General features: G+C 36.1%; 1 protein-coding gene across 5 annotated transcripts in view; it reads left to right on the top strand.

Moving 5' to 3' along the window:
- GPD2 (glycerol-3-phosphate dehydrogenase 2) overlaps positions 1-14,193 on the top strand; it is a 181,685-nt gene that overhangs the window by 70,643 nt on the left and 96,849 nt on the right. For all 5 annotated transcript variants that reach the window (XM_064287126.1, XM_064287123.1, XM_064287127.1 and 2 more), the window contains one exon: positions 2,096-2,267. In XM_064287126.1, the coding sequence (XP_064143196.1) occupies positions 2,096-2,267 (172 nt within the window). The remainder of the gene's footprint in view (positions 1-2,095; positions 2,268-14,193) is intronic.

The raw sequence follows: 14,193 nt of genomic DNA, 5'->3' as shown, positions 1-14,193 counted from the left end.
CCCACTGCTTGCTAAATCCCTCTGTCAGTTCCATATCCCCTCCGACCCGTGTTCAGCTTACATGTCGACTTTTGTGTTCACTCGTGTGTTATTGTGTTATCACTGTTGTTGCCAGATTGTGTATATATTAGTATTTACCGTTGTTGCCTTTTCTCTTGTGTCCCTTTTAATGTCTTCCTTTACCTTGATTATATTGCGCTGACTTTTCCCATATTGTCTCATCTCTCCCTTCACCAAAGTTAGTACGTGTCTAGTATCGAGTTAGTGGTTCCCCCCTGCCCTCCGCCCACCCCATCCCTGGTAACCATCAAAGAATGTTTCTGTCTGTGTGAAAACCTTTCCTGACCTTTTATAATAGTGGTTTCATACAATATTTGTCCTTTTTCTGACTGACTTATTTCACTCAGCATCACGTCTTCCAGGTTCACCCATATTGTGAAATGTTTCGAGACTTTGTCATTATTCTTCAATGTTGTATAGTATTCCGTTGTGTGTATGTACCACAGTTCATCTGTTCATCTGTTGATGGGTACTTAGGCTGTCTTCTGTCTTTTTGTTGTTGTAAATAATGTGGCAGTGAACATGGGTTGCATATGTCTATTTGTGTCACAGCTCTTATTTCTCTAGTATATATACCTAGGAGTGGGATTGCTATATCATATGGTATTCCTATTTCTAGCTTTCTAGGGAAGCACCATATCATTTTCCAAAATGGCTGTATCATTTTGCATTCCATTAGGGTCACTATGCCTACCTTTATTATGTTATTATTAAAGTGTTCAAATTTGAAAGAGTGTAAATTAAATATGTAACATCTATTATTTATTTTATATTAAAATATTTTTTGGGGAAGTCTCTGAATAAATCTTTGAAAAGTATGTATTCTATTGGCCATAGCTGATTGTTAAACTTGGTAGGAGTTTATGTTGAACATATTCTTTTTTTTGTTTTAACAGATTCTTTTTAATTTTAATGACTTAAATTTATATATGGGGCAGTTCTACTCTGTCCTTTTGGGTCACTATGAGCTGGAATCGACTCCATGGCAGTGGATTTGGCTTGGAGGGGGGAGTTAAATTTATAGATCCAAAGCTCTAGGATAGAATTTGTCAGCAGGATTGAGAAATAAGAAGGTATACTTTAAGAAAAATTGTAGGAAGGCATAGAGTGCTTTTTTTCTCCTTCTTTCAGTACTTTTCTTTTTTTCCAGTTTTTTAATTGTAAAATATTAGGTAATACAACATTTGCCAATTCAACATTTTTCGTTTGTACAATTCATTGAAAGCAATTACATTGATCATATTGTGCAACCATCACCAACATCCATTGCCATATTTTCCATCTTCATAAACAGAAATTTAGTGTTAGCTAAACACAGATTCCCCTCTTTTTCGTCCCTCCTGCTTCAGGTAACCACTGTTAAACTCTGGTGTCCATGCTTTTGCCTATTCTAAGGGTTCCATATCAGTGAAATCTTACTGTGTTTGTCTTTTCGTGATTGAATTATTTCACTCACCATGTTTTCGAGGTTCATCCGTCTTGTGGCATGTATGAGGACTTCATTTCTCTTTATACAGAGTAACATTCCATTGTGTGTATATACTGCATTTTGTTTATCCATTCATCTGTTGATGGACATTTGGGTTGTTTCCACCTTTGGCTATTCTGAATAGTGCTACAATGAACAAATGATGTTATCTGTTTGAATTGCAGCTGCTGGGTAAAACATTTCCTTATGTTTTCCTCTGAATTCTCTTAGATAAGGTATTTTGGAATTGCTCTGCAGTTTCTCAAGTAATCGAACCTGGCTGTATATGATAGCAAAACAAGCAGCTGAGATTTTGAATCTGAAACCAGGAGTCCCATAACTAAAGAATTGTGGCCCATGAAAGAAAATAGCCTCAGAATTTTAAGGACTTTAAGATTTTTCCTCCTAATTCTTTTGGTCCTGTGAGTCCTTGTGGACTGTGCCTTGTGTTATAGTTCTGATATTTCTTTTCTCTATTACAGATCTCTTCTCTTTAATATATTGTAAAATTTATTAAAGTGGCTGTCTTTCAGATAAATAACTGAAAATGGTCTGCTTTTATATCAGGTGAACCTGGCCTATGTTGAAGCAGCAGACTACATAACAGAGCCTGTTAACAGAGAGCCTCCTTCCAGAGAAGCTCAGTTACTGACTTTGCAAAACACATCTGAATTTGATGTCCTTGTCATTGGAGGAGGAGCAACAGGAAGTGGCTGTGCACTAGATGCTGTCACCAGAGGTGAGTCCTGACATGGATGGATGTTTCTTCCTTCCTCCCCAATATAAATACAGAACACTCTATAAGGAGCCCTGGGGGTGCGACTGTTAAGCGCTGCGTTGCTAACTGAAAGGTTGGCAGTTTGAACTCACGCAGCAGCTCCATGGGAGAAAGACCTGGTGATCTGCTCCCATGAAGAGTTCAGCGAAGAAAATCCTATGGGGCAGTTCTACTCTGTCACATGGGGTCACTGTGAGTCGAAATCGACTTGATAGCACCCAACAACAACAGGCACTCTATGCTAGTGTCTTAGGCTGGGCTCTCTGGAGAAGCAAAACCAGTAAAGCATATATGTGTGTGTGTGTGTGTGTGTGTATCAAGGAAATGGCTCACGTGGTTGTAGAGGCTGTAATGTTCCAAATCTAAGGATCAGGAAAGAGGCTTCTCCTGATGCACGTAGCTGCAGGGGCTGGTGAACCCAAGATCAGCCTCTACAAGATCAGCAGGTCTGGGAGCAGGGCTGTTACTCACAGGCTGTGAAGATCATTGAATCCCAAGATTGGCAGGCAAGAGTGCAGGTAAGCTGCTAGCTCAGGTCCCAAGAACAGGAGGTCAGATGAACAGGAGCCAGCTGCAGGATCCAGGACAAGCAAAAATGCTAGAGCCTTGCCTAAACGACCACACACACTTAATGTCAGCCATGTGCCCAAGGAAACTCCCCTTCCACTGGCTACTGGCTACTCATAGCAGATTCCGTCATGGGGGTGATCACGTATCAAATCTCAACGGGGAAGTGATCACAACATTATATGACTGTGGAAACACTGAGAATCGTGGCCCAGCCAAGTTGATGCCCCGTCTTAATCATCACAGCTAGTGAAGTCACATTTGTGTTTGTGTTTCTCAATTTCCCATCCTTTGTGAAAAACCTTCACATTTTTTTTATATACGCATGTAAACTATTTTTTATATATATATCAACCTCCAATTAACTTGGTTTTGCATTCAGATACATTTATTTTAAAATAAAATTTTATATTCCTGAAAATTCATTGACTTGATGTCCTGGTTAAATTTTTTTCTGATACTTCGTAAAGTAAATGTAATATAGGGAGAAAATGTTCGTCTATCACCTGAAATCACATTTATGTCAGTTGAGGGTAGAAAAGATTTATTCAAATGGATTAATCTGTTAAAATAATTCTTATTGTTTGTGTAGCTCTTAAAATCATCTCTCCCAGTGAAATATACTATCACAGCCACCCTTGACTTAGTTACCTTACAGGTTGTTGTTGTTAGCTGCCATCAAGTTGACCCCTGACTCATGACGTCCCTATGAGTTGAAGAGTAGAACTACGCTTTAGGGTTTTCTTGGCTGTAATCTTTACGGAAGCAGCTCTCCAGGCCTTTCTTTTTAGGAGTTGCTGAGTGGTTTCGAATCACCAACCTTTAGGTTAGCAGCCAACTGCAAACCGCTTGCACCACCTGACTCCTTAGTTACCTTAAACACATGGTAAAATTTACACTAACAGAAATGAAATGAGTTTAACAAGATTTAGATGCATACAAACAAAAAAGAGAGATGGAATGACTTTCCTAAGTTACAGCTAATAAGTAAGAAGGTCAGGATTTAAATAGGTCAGTTTTTTTTCTGCAAGGACACCTTACATAAACCATATTAATTTTCTTGACTTTGTTTTCTTAATTTTGAAATGGAAGAGATAATTCAGAATTCATAGAATTTAAGAGATTTAAACAAACTTATTGTTTTGTAGTATAAGGTCTTAAATAATTTAAATACTATTATCGAATGATTCAGATTTAACTAATTGAAAAGTATGAGAAAGTGTCAGTTTTAAACTATTTGACATTTTATATAAATTTTCTCATTTAAATGTCTATTTTTACTTTATTATAAGTACTTGCATTAAAATTAAATGTCTATTGTCTTCCTAATGTGTTTAATGCTGAGTTGCATTGATTACTTCTCTTAAAATTTTGTGAAAATTTCCTTCTACCTGGCAATATCAAGTTAAAATACTAACTAGATTTTAGAAAACTTAATAACCATGCACAGGGTCAAAAATTTAAACTGTAAAGAATGGTAAATAAGATAAATGTTTTCCTCTATTTTCTACCTCCCAGACCTGCTCCCTATGGTAACCACTATTAAGTGCCTTTTAGTCCTTTCTCCTCTTAAAAGTCTCACGTATGCTCACTTTTGTGCAAATTTTATATTTATATCTTTTTTATTGTGGTAGAAATACATATAACATTTGCCAATTCAACATTTTTAACGTGTGTAATTCAGTGACATTGATTATATTCATCATGTTGTTTAATTGTCACTATTGGTCATTTCCAAATTATTCCATCACCATTAACAGAAACTCAGTACCCCCTAAGCAAAGACCCCTTCCCCCCACCATTGTTGTGCCCTTGAGTCAATTCTGACTCATTTCACTCAGTGTTATGTTTTCGAGATTTGTTCTTGTAATATAAAGAAAAATCCACTGTTATCCAGTTGATTCCTACTTATAGCAACCCTATAGGATACAGTAGAACTGCCCCATAGGGTTTCCAAAGCTGTAAATCTTTAAGGAACCAGACTGCCACATCTTTCTTCCATAGAGTGGCTGGTGGGTTCGAACCACCGACACTAAGATGTGACCTTGCCCTCAAGGAGCTTGTAGTCCATTTATATTTGTTGAATAAATTACTTTGTTGGGCAGTGAAGGACATTAAATACTAAACAGGGCTTGCCTACTGCATTAGCAGGTAATTGTGGCTTATGATTTTGGGGAAGAATTTCGGAAGCCTGAATGTTGACAGACTTATAATTTTATAATTATATATTTTTATATAATTTTATAATAACCAAAAAACAACCCCCCCCAAATCCATAGCTATTGAGTCGATTCTGACTCATAGTGGCCGTATAGGACAAAATACAACTACCCCATAGGGTTTCCACGGCTGTAAATCTTCACCAAGGCAGACTGCCACATCTTTCTGCCATGCAGTGGCTGGGGGCATTCAAACTGCTGACCTTCCAGTTAGCAGCCAAGTGCTTTAACCACTGTGCCACCAGGGCTCCTGTAATTAGTAATAGCTAGGATAAAAATCTACCTTTAATATTGTTAGCATATTGACTGCTGTCTTTGAAGATAATTAACTGAATGTCTTATTTTATATATATGGATGTATGATTTATAAAAGGGATGCATAAACCTTAGTTTGTATTTCCTTTATTATGCTGGTAGTCCTCTGGGGGTAACATTTATAATTAAAATGTACAGAATTGCTGAAGGTAATCTATGTTTATCCTTTTACTACAATTTCTGATCATATCAGTAACTCCCTGGAGTGTGAACTAATCACGGGCATTTGGTTAATGAATTGTGCATTGTTGCTGTTCATTCATGGAATTGGCTCTTTTATTATATTTGATGCTTCACTTAACAACAAATTTTGCTTTCTCTGTGTTTGATATGTTTTTACCAAATTATTCCTGATTGTGTCCATTAATCTTTAGTCACATTTGACAAAAATAAATTACTGTGCTCTTTTAAAGTTACCAGTAATAATTAGATTTTTCAGGACATCAAAGTTTTGGGAGAACCACTAGATGTTAAAGGGCTTGTATGAAAATGTTTACGTGAGCTTTTGATAAAACACTGTGCCCAAGTGCAGTTTTGGTAATGAATAAACGAAGACTGTAGAGGGGAGAGAAAGGTCATGAAGCCTTCATAGTGAACATTTGTTTGCTTTCTTAACATCCGCATTTTCTCAGGAGTCAATTTTTACCTGCTTCGTTGGGGAATATTATTTTCTAAACCTAATATGCACATTTGTCCTTACACCCTCCTGCAGGTCTCTAGAATCAGTAGAAATTGTTTCACCGGTTAACACCTCTGTGTCCAGTTCTTGAGCAGAGGCATAGCCCTCAAGCACAGTTGTAGGCACTTTGCTCCCAAAGGGAGCTGGACTGAGGAGAATCTGATAAAAATATTCACTCTGTCAGGATTCTTCAATGTGTGTTCTTCAGTTCTTTATATTCTTTTATATGACTTTACCTGTATGTCAAGGATCACCTAGTATATTTTTGGTTTAAAATCTGATTTATAAAACTTAACTTTCAAGACTTCAGTTCAAATTCCAGAGAAGACTGCGCCTTGTTGAAGAAAAATGTTAACTGTATAGTTCTCTAGTTTAAAAAAAAAAAAAAAGTGCATACACACACACTTTTAGATTATAAATGGTATGTGGCTAGCAAATCCTGATTTCTCACTAGAATTCCTTAAATTTAAGGCAATATAGCATAGTGATTAAGAGCATAACAGGTTATGGAGTTAGAATGAACTGTGACCAAGTCTTGGCTTTACCACCTATAAGCTCTGTGATCTTCTACAAGATAACTTACTGGGAGCCTCAGGTTTCTTATATATAATGGCGGATAAAAATAATACTCTTCTTTGTAAGTAAAGGACTGAGAAAGGGAGAGTGTATGTATTTGCAGAAAAAATACAGAATAAAGAGAGCCTTTTTGGTAATAGCATATCCTGGGATTTCTAGCCTCCTCCCCTCCCACTCTGAGTGAGGGGCGTAGATCCCATTTCAGGACAGTGGAATTGGAGCAGATGAAAGTTTGCTGTTTGCTGCTCACTGGTGATTGGAGTAGATTGTAAATTCTTCCTAAAATTAACCTGGAAACTCAATATAATTTCAATTAAAATAGTGTTCTTCTTTGGTGGGTCAAGGAAGAGGACTTGAGACATTGTGCTGAAGTTTATCTTGAAATGTAAAGCTATGAGGTTTACTACATTAGTTTTTGAAAAAGAGTAATAATAAGGGAGGTAGGAACTTATCAGATATTGAAGTGCCTTCTAAAGCTACAGTAATTAAAATAATTCCGTAAAGGAATGGAGAGATCAGTGGAACAAAAGTTCCTCATAACATTTAGAATATGGTAAAGGGAGTATTTCTGTCATTATTAATTATTTAAAAAATGTATTATACTATTTATTACATATATACTGTTTATTGTGTTCCATGTGGGCCAAGAATTTAACAGTAAGAGAACATAAATTTATTAAAAGAAACTACATGTGAATTTAAAAAAATGGAGTAGGAAATGTGTTTTCTAAGCATTATACCAAAAAAAGCTGTGAAAGAAAATGTCTGTTAAATTTGACTTTCTAAAAATTAAAACTTATCTATGGTAAAAAGCATAATGAGGTAAAAATCTATGTGAGATTGTAAAAATACAACATATAAACAATTTTAATTAATTTCCTTAACAAAAGAAAAACTCAATTCAATAAAATAATAAGCAACTCAGTATGAAAATATTATAAGTAGCAGTATCCAGAAAAAAGGAAAACAAGTGGCCAATAAACAGAGGAAAAATTGCCTAATCTCATTGATATATATGAGATGCAAGTCAAAACAATATTAAGATGAAAAAAATATATACCTTAGTGTTGACAGAATGCTGACTATCATAGCTATTGGTGGGAATTCAAATTGTTGGAATCCTCTTGGAAGGTAATTTGAAATCAGCTATTATTACAAAAAAGGCACACAAATTTTGGTTCAACAATTCAATATCCAGGATTTTTCCTTAGAAGTACTTAAGTATATGTATGTACAAAATGTTCTTGTTGAATTATTATAATTTTAAACTGTAAAATACTTGAAGCGTATAGAAAAATATTTGAAATAACAAATTCAAGTACCCATAACAATTCAACAAATCTTAAACTATTTCCTTCGTATCTTTATTTTTCCACGATCTCATCCTGTTTCCTGGAGGTTATATGGAGGTAGTCACTATCTTGCCGTTGGTGTGTATTCTTCCTATCCATGTTTTTGTACTTTTACTGTAAATGTACTTTTACTTAGAAAATATAATATTGCTTTGGTGTTTAAAATTTTAAGGCATAGCATATATATTACTCAGCTTGCAATATTATGTGTTCAGGGTATATTCCTGTTGATACATATCTATTTCATTTAAATACTGAATAATATTCCATTGTATTAATATAATGCAGTTTATTTGCCCATTGCCTACTGATGGATGTTTAGTTCTAGTTTTTCCCAACTTTAAACCATGCAGCAAGAACATTCTTCTGCTTATTTCATTGTGTGTATCTGTGTTTCTTTGAGATACATGCCTAGAATGGAATTGTTCAGTATGTTAGTGTTTAATAAATATAGATATTTTTAGATTATTCTACAAAGTGATGATACTAATTTATATTAATACTAGACTATGAGAGGATCATTTGTTTGACATCGAATCGATATTTGGCTTTGCCAGATTTTCTTTGCCTATTTAATAGATTTGAAATGACATTTTATCATTTTAACTTGCATTTCCCTTATTTTTTACTAAAGTTGAACATATTTTTGAGTTTTTTTTTTTTTTTTTTTATTTTGTCACTCGGGTTGTCTTAAAATTTTCTCTATCCTTTTGTTTAGGAATATCTATGGTACACAGCACGTAGCCCAAGCAGCTGGTGCCTTGGCTAAGGTGCTGGTCTCCAGGCAGTGTCTGTCTGCCTTCCTTCTAGAAATGTAGCTGCACTTGGTCCATGTCTCTAGGCAGCAGTCAGGAGAAGCTTTTCAACCTCTTTTCACAAGAGGTGGGGCCCTTCTTCAGTCCAGCATTCAGGTAGCTAATCTGGTTCGTTTACCTTTCCTCACAAGGTTTACTGGCATTCCTGTAATCCTTCAGGAATTGAAGTCTTGTTTGCCTCTGTTTCTAGACCTAGAGCCCAGCAAGTCAGAGAGGCCTTTGGTTTAACTTGCTATGAGTTTTTGTTAAATTTATAGTTTATGGCATGTTTTCTTGTTTTTGAGTCAACCATGTTCTTTTACAAACACGTGATGAGGTTATTTTCTCTGTGCCTAGGGAAGATGAACAGTTCAAAGCAGAATTTACAGGCCATATTAATTATAGGTTTATTTAGACCGGTATTTATAATAGCAAAAAAATGGAAGCTGGTTAATCATATTGAGTACATTCAGCTGTCAAAAAAAAAGAGATTTATAAGAAGGCTTAAGATTTTTTTTAATTGAAAAAACAAGTTGTACAGAATGAGTTTATTAATTTATTTGTGTTTAAAGTAAAACGTTACATAGGTTGTGTTTTTCATAAGCATAGAGAGTTTCTGGTAAGATCCATGGAATATTTGTATTTTATTTTTTTTATTGTGCTTTAGGTGGACATTTACAGAGCAATTGGTTGCAATCCCTGTGACATGTCAATACTCTCCACTTCTCCACCCTGGGTTCCCTGTTTCCATTTATCCGTTTTCCTATCCCTTCCTTCCTTCTCATTTTTGCTTTTGGGCACGTATTGCCCATTTGGTCTCATTTACATGATTAAGCTAAGAAGCATGTTTCTCCCGTGTGTTATTGTTTGTTTGATAGACCTGCGAAGTCTTTGGTTGTAGGGTAAGCTTCGGAAGTGACTTTAGTTCTGAGTTAAAAGGCTATTTGGGGGCCATGGTCTTAGGATTCCTCCAGTCTCTGTCAGACCAGTAAGTCTGGTCTTTTTTTGTAAATTTGAATTTTTTTCTATGTTTTTCTCCCGCTCTGTCCAGGGCCCTCTATCGTGATCCCTGTCAGAGCGGTCAGTGGTGGTAGCTGGGCACCATCTGTTTGCTCTGGGCTAAGGCTGGTGGAGGCTGTGATAGTAGTGGTCCATTAGTCCTTTGGACTACCATTTCTCATGGGATATTTTTAATAGTCAACATTTGTTGCCTCTGGATTTTATAGCTAGGAAGCCAGTGATGTACTATTATATCTTTTCATCCTTCTGTATTGTTTGGACATTCCTCCTGTCCTTGAACATTGGTTATTTTTATAATAAAAATAGTCCAGAGAGAGCAAAAACAGCAACTCCCTTATTCTCCTCCAAACTGCATTATCACAACTAAACGTTATAGCTTAATTGACTTTTATGCCTCTAGAATCATGTGTGCATTTAGGAGCATGAAGAGTGTTAGTGATGTATTCTAACTTAACATAGTATTGCAATTAATAGCTCATTTGTTTCTTAATATAAAAATAGAAATAGATATTAAATAACCAATCTAATATTATACAATTCCATGAAATGCTAACACTCACTGATAGAAAATACCAGAGCAAAGCATGGCTCTTGATCCTGAGGGTTAACAAACCACCATTATTTTGCAGCTTTACATGAGTGTTATTTTTTAGATCACTTGATCCACATATAAGATGTTTAGCCTTTGGGTTAGTCCTTTTTCTTAGTAATGGATAATGAAATCCAAAGGCAAGTGCTCAAAGCGTTTCTAAAGAAAGATAAACTAACCTTTCCTTAAACTGCACCATGGAGCACTTGGCTATGGCTTTAATACCTAGGCTTATGATGCTAATGATCAGGGTCTACATTTTCTGATTTGTGAGTTATTACCTTGGTACTTCCGATAATTATTTTGTAGTGATTACTCTCATTTACGTTAAAAAGTAAATAATACCATTTATGAACATTTATTCTAACAAAATAGTTACGGTGCAAAATGTTTAAATGAAAATATTATTTTGTTGTGCTATCTATAATAGGGAGTCCTAGTGACATAATGGTTAAGAGCTTGGCTGCTAACCTAAAGGTTGGCAGTTCAAATCCACCAGCCAATCCTTGGTAACCCTACGAGGCAGTTCTACTGGGTCCTATAGGGTTGCTCTGAGTCAGAATTGTCTCTGTGGTACCTAAAAACAACAATATCTATAATAAGAAAATTAGAAAATAATGCAATGTTCAACAATAGGGGATTGAATAAATAAATCATTGTATATGTATATTATGTAGTACTCTCCAGGAATTAAAACTAAAATTATAGAAAAATATTTATTGACATGAAAAGTTATTTACAATAAATGATGTTAAGTGAGAAAAAATGGAATATACAGTATGATCCTATTCTTCACAAAAATATACGTATGTGATTATATACATGCATGGGAAATGTGAATGTTTAAACACTCAAATGTCAACTGTGGTTATCTTCTGAGTGGTGTGATTACAGGAGAGTTTTATTTTGTTCTCTTTGCTCCTCTGCATTTATTACATTGAGCATGTTTTCATGCATAATAAGATAATCAGTAAAAGGTATTAAAATGTACTTCTGTTCTGTTTCATGTTGTGAAAGTTAAATGTCGTACCGTTTCTCCCCTCAGATTGTAATTATCCTTCTATATTCATCCAACTGTCTTGATCCACAAATTAGTTTAGTTGGAAGTGCCTGGTAGCTAGACATTCTCACTCAGGTCAGGAAAGGCGAGGCTGTAAAGAGCTGTATTTAGTTCATAATTTTCTGCAAATTATAGAGATCAGCACCTTGCACCCCCACCCAAAAGACAATTTTAACTTGCTAAGAGATGCTTGCCTGCTTACCGAAAGGTTGGTGGTTTGAACCCACAAGCCGCTCTTTGAGAGAAAAGACCTGGTGATCTGCTCCCGTAAAGATTACAACCTAAGAAACCCTATGGAGCAGTTCTACTCTATGCTGTAGGGTCTCCATGAGGTGGAATCGACTCGATGGCACACAATAACAACAAGAGATGGGATGAAGGTGAGTGAAAGGTAGATTTCAAGTTGACTTTATTCTTCTACTGTACCTATTCTTGTTAGTCATTCCAAGATTTTCAGAGTAGTTTTACTCCAAATATTAATATTTTGCCACTGTCATGAAATCCTGAGAATACCCATTAAAGGTAGTTAATAGATAAAACAAACAAAAAAAATATCATCCTCAATTGTTCTGGTTCATCTCAGCAGTGATAGGACTTACTATTTTCCATAAAAATTAACTGCCAAATGGAAAAACAAAACAAAACAATTTCTCATAAAATCTTGCACTGGTTAGTGAATTACACAGAGACCAGCCCTCACTGCCTGGCATGTGGGAGATCACTGTTTGTACCCTGAAGGAAGATCTTCCCCTAGCTTCCTGATATCCACAGTGATGAGCAGTTGCACGAAATCTGGGTACATTATTTTTGATATCCATCAAACTCATTTTACCTAAGAATACAAAATGTTAGCATTAAAAATACTGGTAAAATGATGCCCTCTTTTTACCTTCTTTCCTTATTTTTAAGTATCAGAAAATTAAGCTTTTAAGTTTGGGATCAGTATTTCTTGTGGGGAGGAAAAAAGTGTGGATTTTTTGAGAGGTAAAACAGAAAGGAATATATTAGATAACCAAACTGAGCAAGAGAATTTTTAAAAATTTGTTGTCTGGCTAACAAACACATGAAGAGATGCTTGCAAACATTAGCCATTAAATCAGTGCACATATTAAAACTACAATGAAATAATATCATTTCATCCCTGGAAAAATGGCACTGATCAAAAAAACAGAAAACAACAAACTCTGGTGAGGTTGTGCAGAGATTGGAATACACTGCTGGCGGGATTGTAAAATGGTATAACCGCTATGGAAACGATATGGTGCTTCCTCAGAAATGCCAGAAATAGAAATACCATATGATCGAGCAATCCCACTCCCAGGTATACATCCTACAGAAATAAAAGCAGTGACACAAATAGACATGTGCACACGCATGTTCGTTGTAGCATTATTCACAATAGCAAAAAGAAGGAAAAAAAACAAGTGTCCATCAGTGGATGAATGGATAAACAGTGTGGTACATAAATACAACGGTATACTACGCAACGATAAAGAGTAATGATGAGTCTGTGAAACGTCTTATAACATGAATGAATCTGGAGGACATTATGCTGAGTGAAATAAGTCAATCACAAAAGGACAAATATTGTATGATACCACTTTTATAAAAAGTCAAGAATAAGTTATACACAGAAAGCATTGTTCTTTGATGATTACCAGGGAAGGAGAGGGAGGGGGGAATCACTTACTAGATAGGAGACACGTGCTAATTCTGGTGATGGGAAAGGCAATACACAGTATGGAGGAAGTCAGCATAACTCAACCAAGGTAAATGAAAACAACTTTGGTAAATGCTATAACATATACAATTCTGCAATAGCAGTAATAACAACCCAAAATTTGTGAGTGGTTACATAGGTAGATATGTATGCTGTACAGGTATGAGAGGGCATATGGGAGTACATGTATGCATATATAGATGTAGTTGTGTGCATTTGTATATACGTATTTGTATGTGCTACATATATATATTCACATATATAATAGAGCACATGTGGGGCACTGTTACGGAAGCTTCTTAGACATATCCAGACACCTCATGGGACTGAGTTACTGGGCTTGAAGGCTGAGGACATAGTCTCGGGGGACATCTGTGTCAATTGGCATAACATAGTTCATAAAAGTACTATTCTAGGTCCTAGTTTGGTGAGTAGAATCTGAGGTCTTAAAAGCTTGCAGGTGGCCATCTAAGGCACAACTATTGGTCTCTTCCCATCTGGAGCAAAGGAGAGTAAAGGAAACGAAAGACTCAAGGAAGCAATTAGTCCGCAGCACTAATGCTCCACACATAGAACATAGCCTCCTCTAATCTGAGACCAGAAGAACTAGATGGTTCTCAGCTGCCACTACTACTGACTGCTCTGGCCCAGGACGCAATAGAAGGTCCTGGTTAGAGTGTGAGAAAAATGTCGAACAAAACTCAAATTTATAAAAAAGACCGGACTTATTGGACTAATAGAGCCTGGAGGAACCCCTGAGACTATCACCCTAAGACACCTTTTAACCCGGAACTGAAGCCATACCTCGAGGTCACCTTTCCGCCAAATGATAGATGGGCCTTTAAAATAAGCAGTTAACACCCATGAGGAATGTGCTCCTTAGAGCTATAGGAGACCAACCTGGCAACATTTGTCCAAAAGCAAAGAGAAAAGGAAAGGAGGGGCAGGGAAACTGGAGGGATGGAAACAGGAAAGGCAGGGTGGAGATGGAGAGAG

Source organism: Loxodonta africana, chromosome 6 (assembly GCF_030014295.1).
Source record: "Loxodonta africana isolate mLoxAfr1 chromosome 6, mLoxAfr1.hap2, whole genome shotgun sequence".
Taxonomy (NCBI): domain Eukaryota; kingdom Metazoa; phylum Chordata; class Mammalia; order Proboscidea; family Elephantidae; genus Loxodonta; species Loxodonta africana.
Note: the sequence above shows the minus strand (reverse complement) of the source record. Positions and strands in the feature narration are given on the sequence as shown.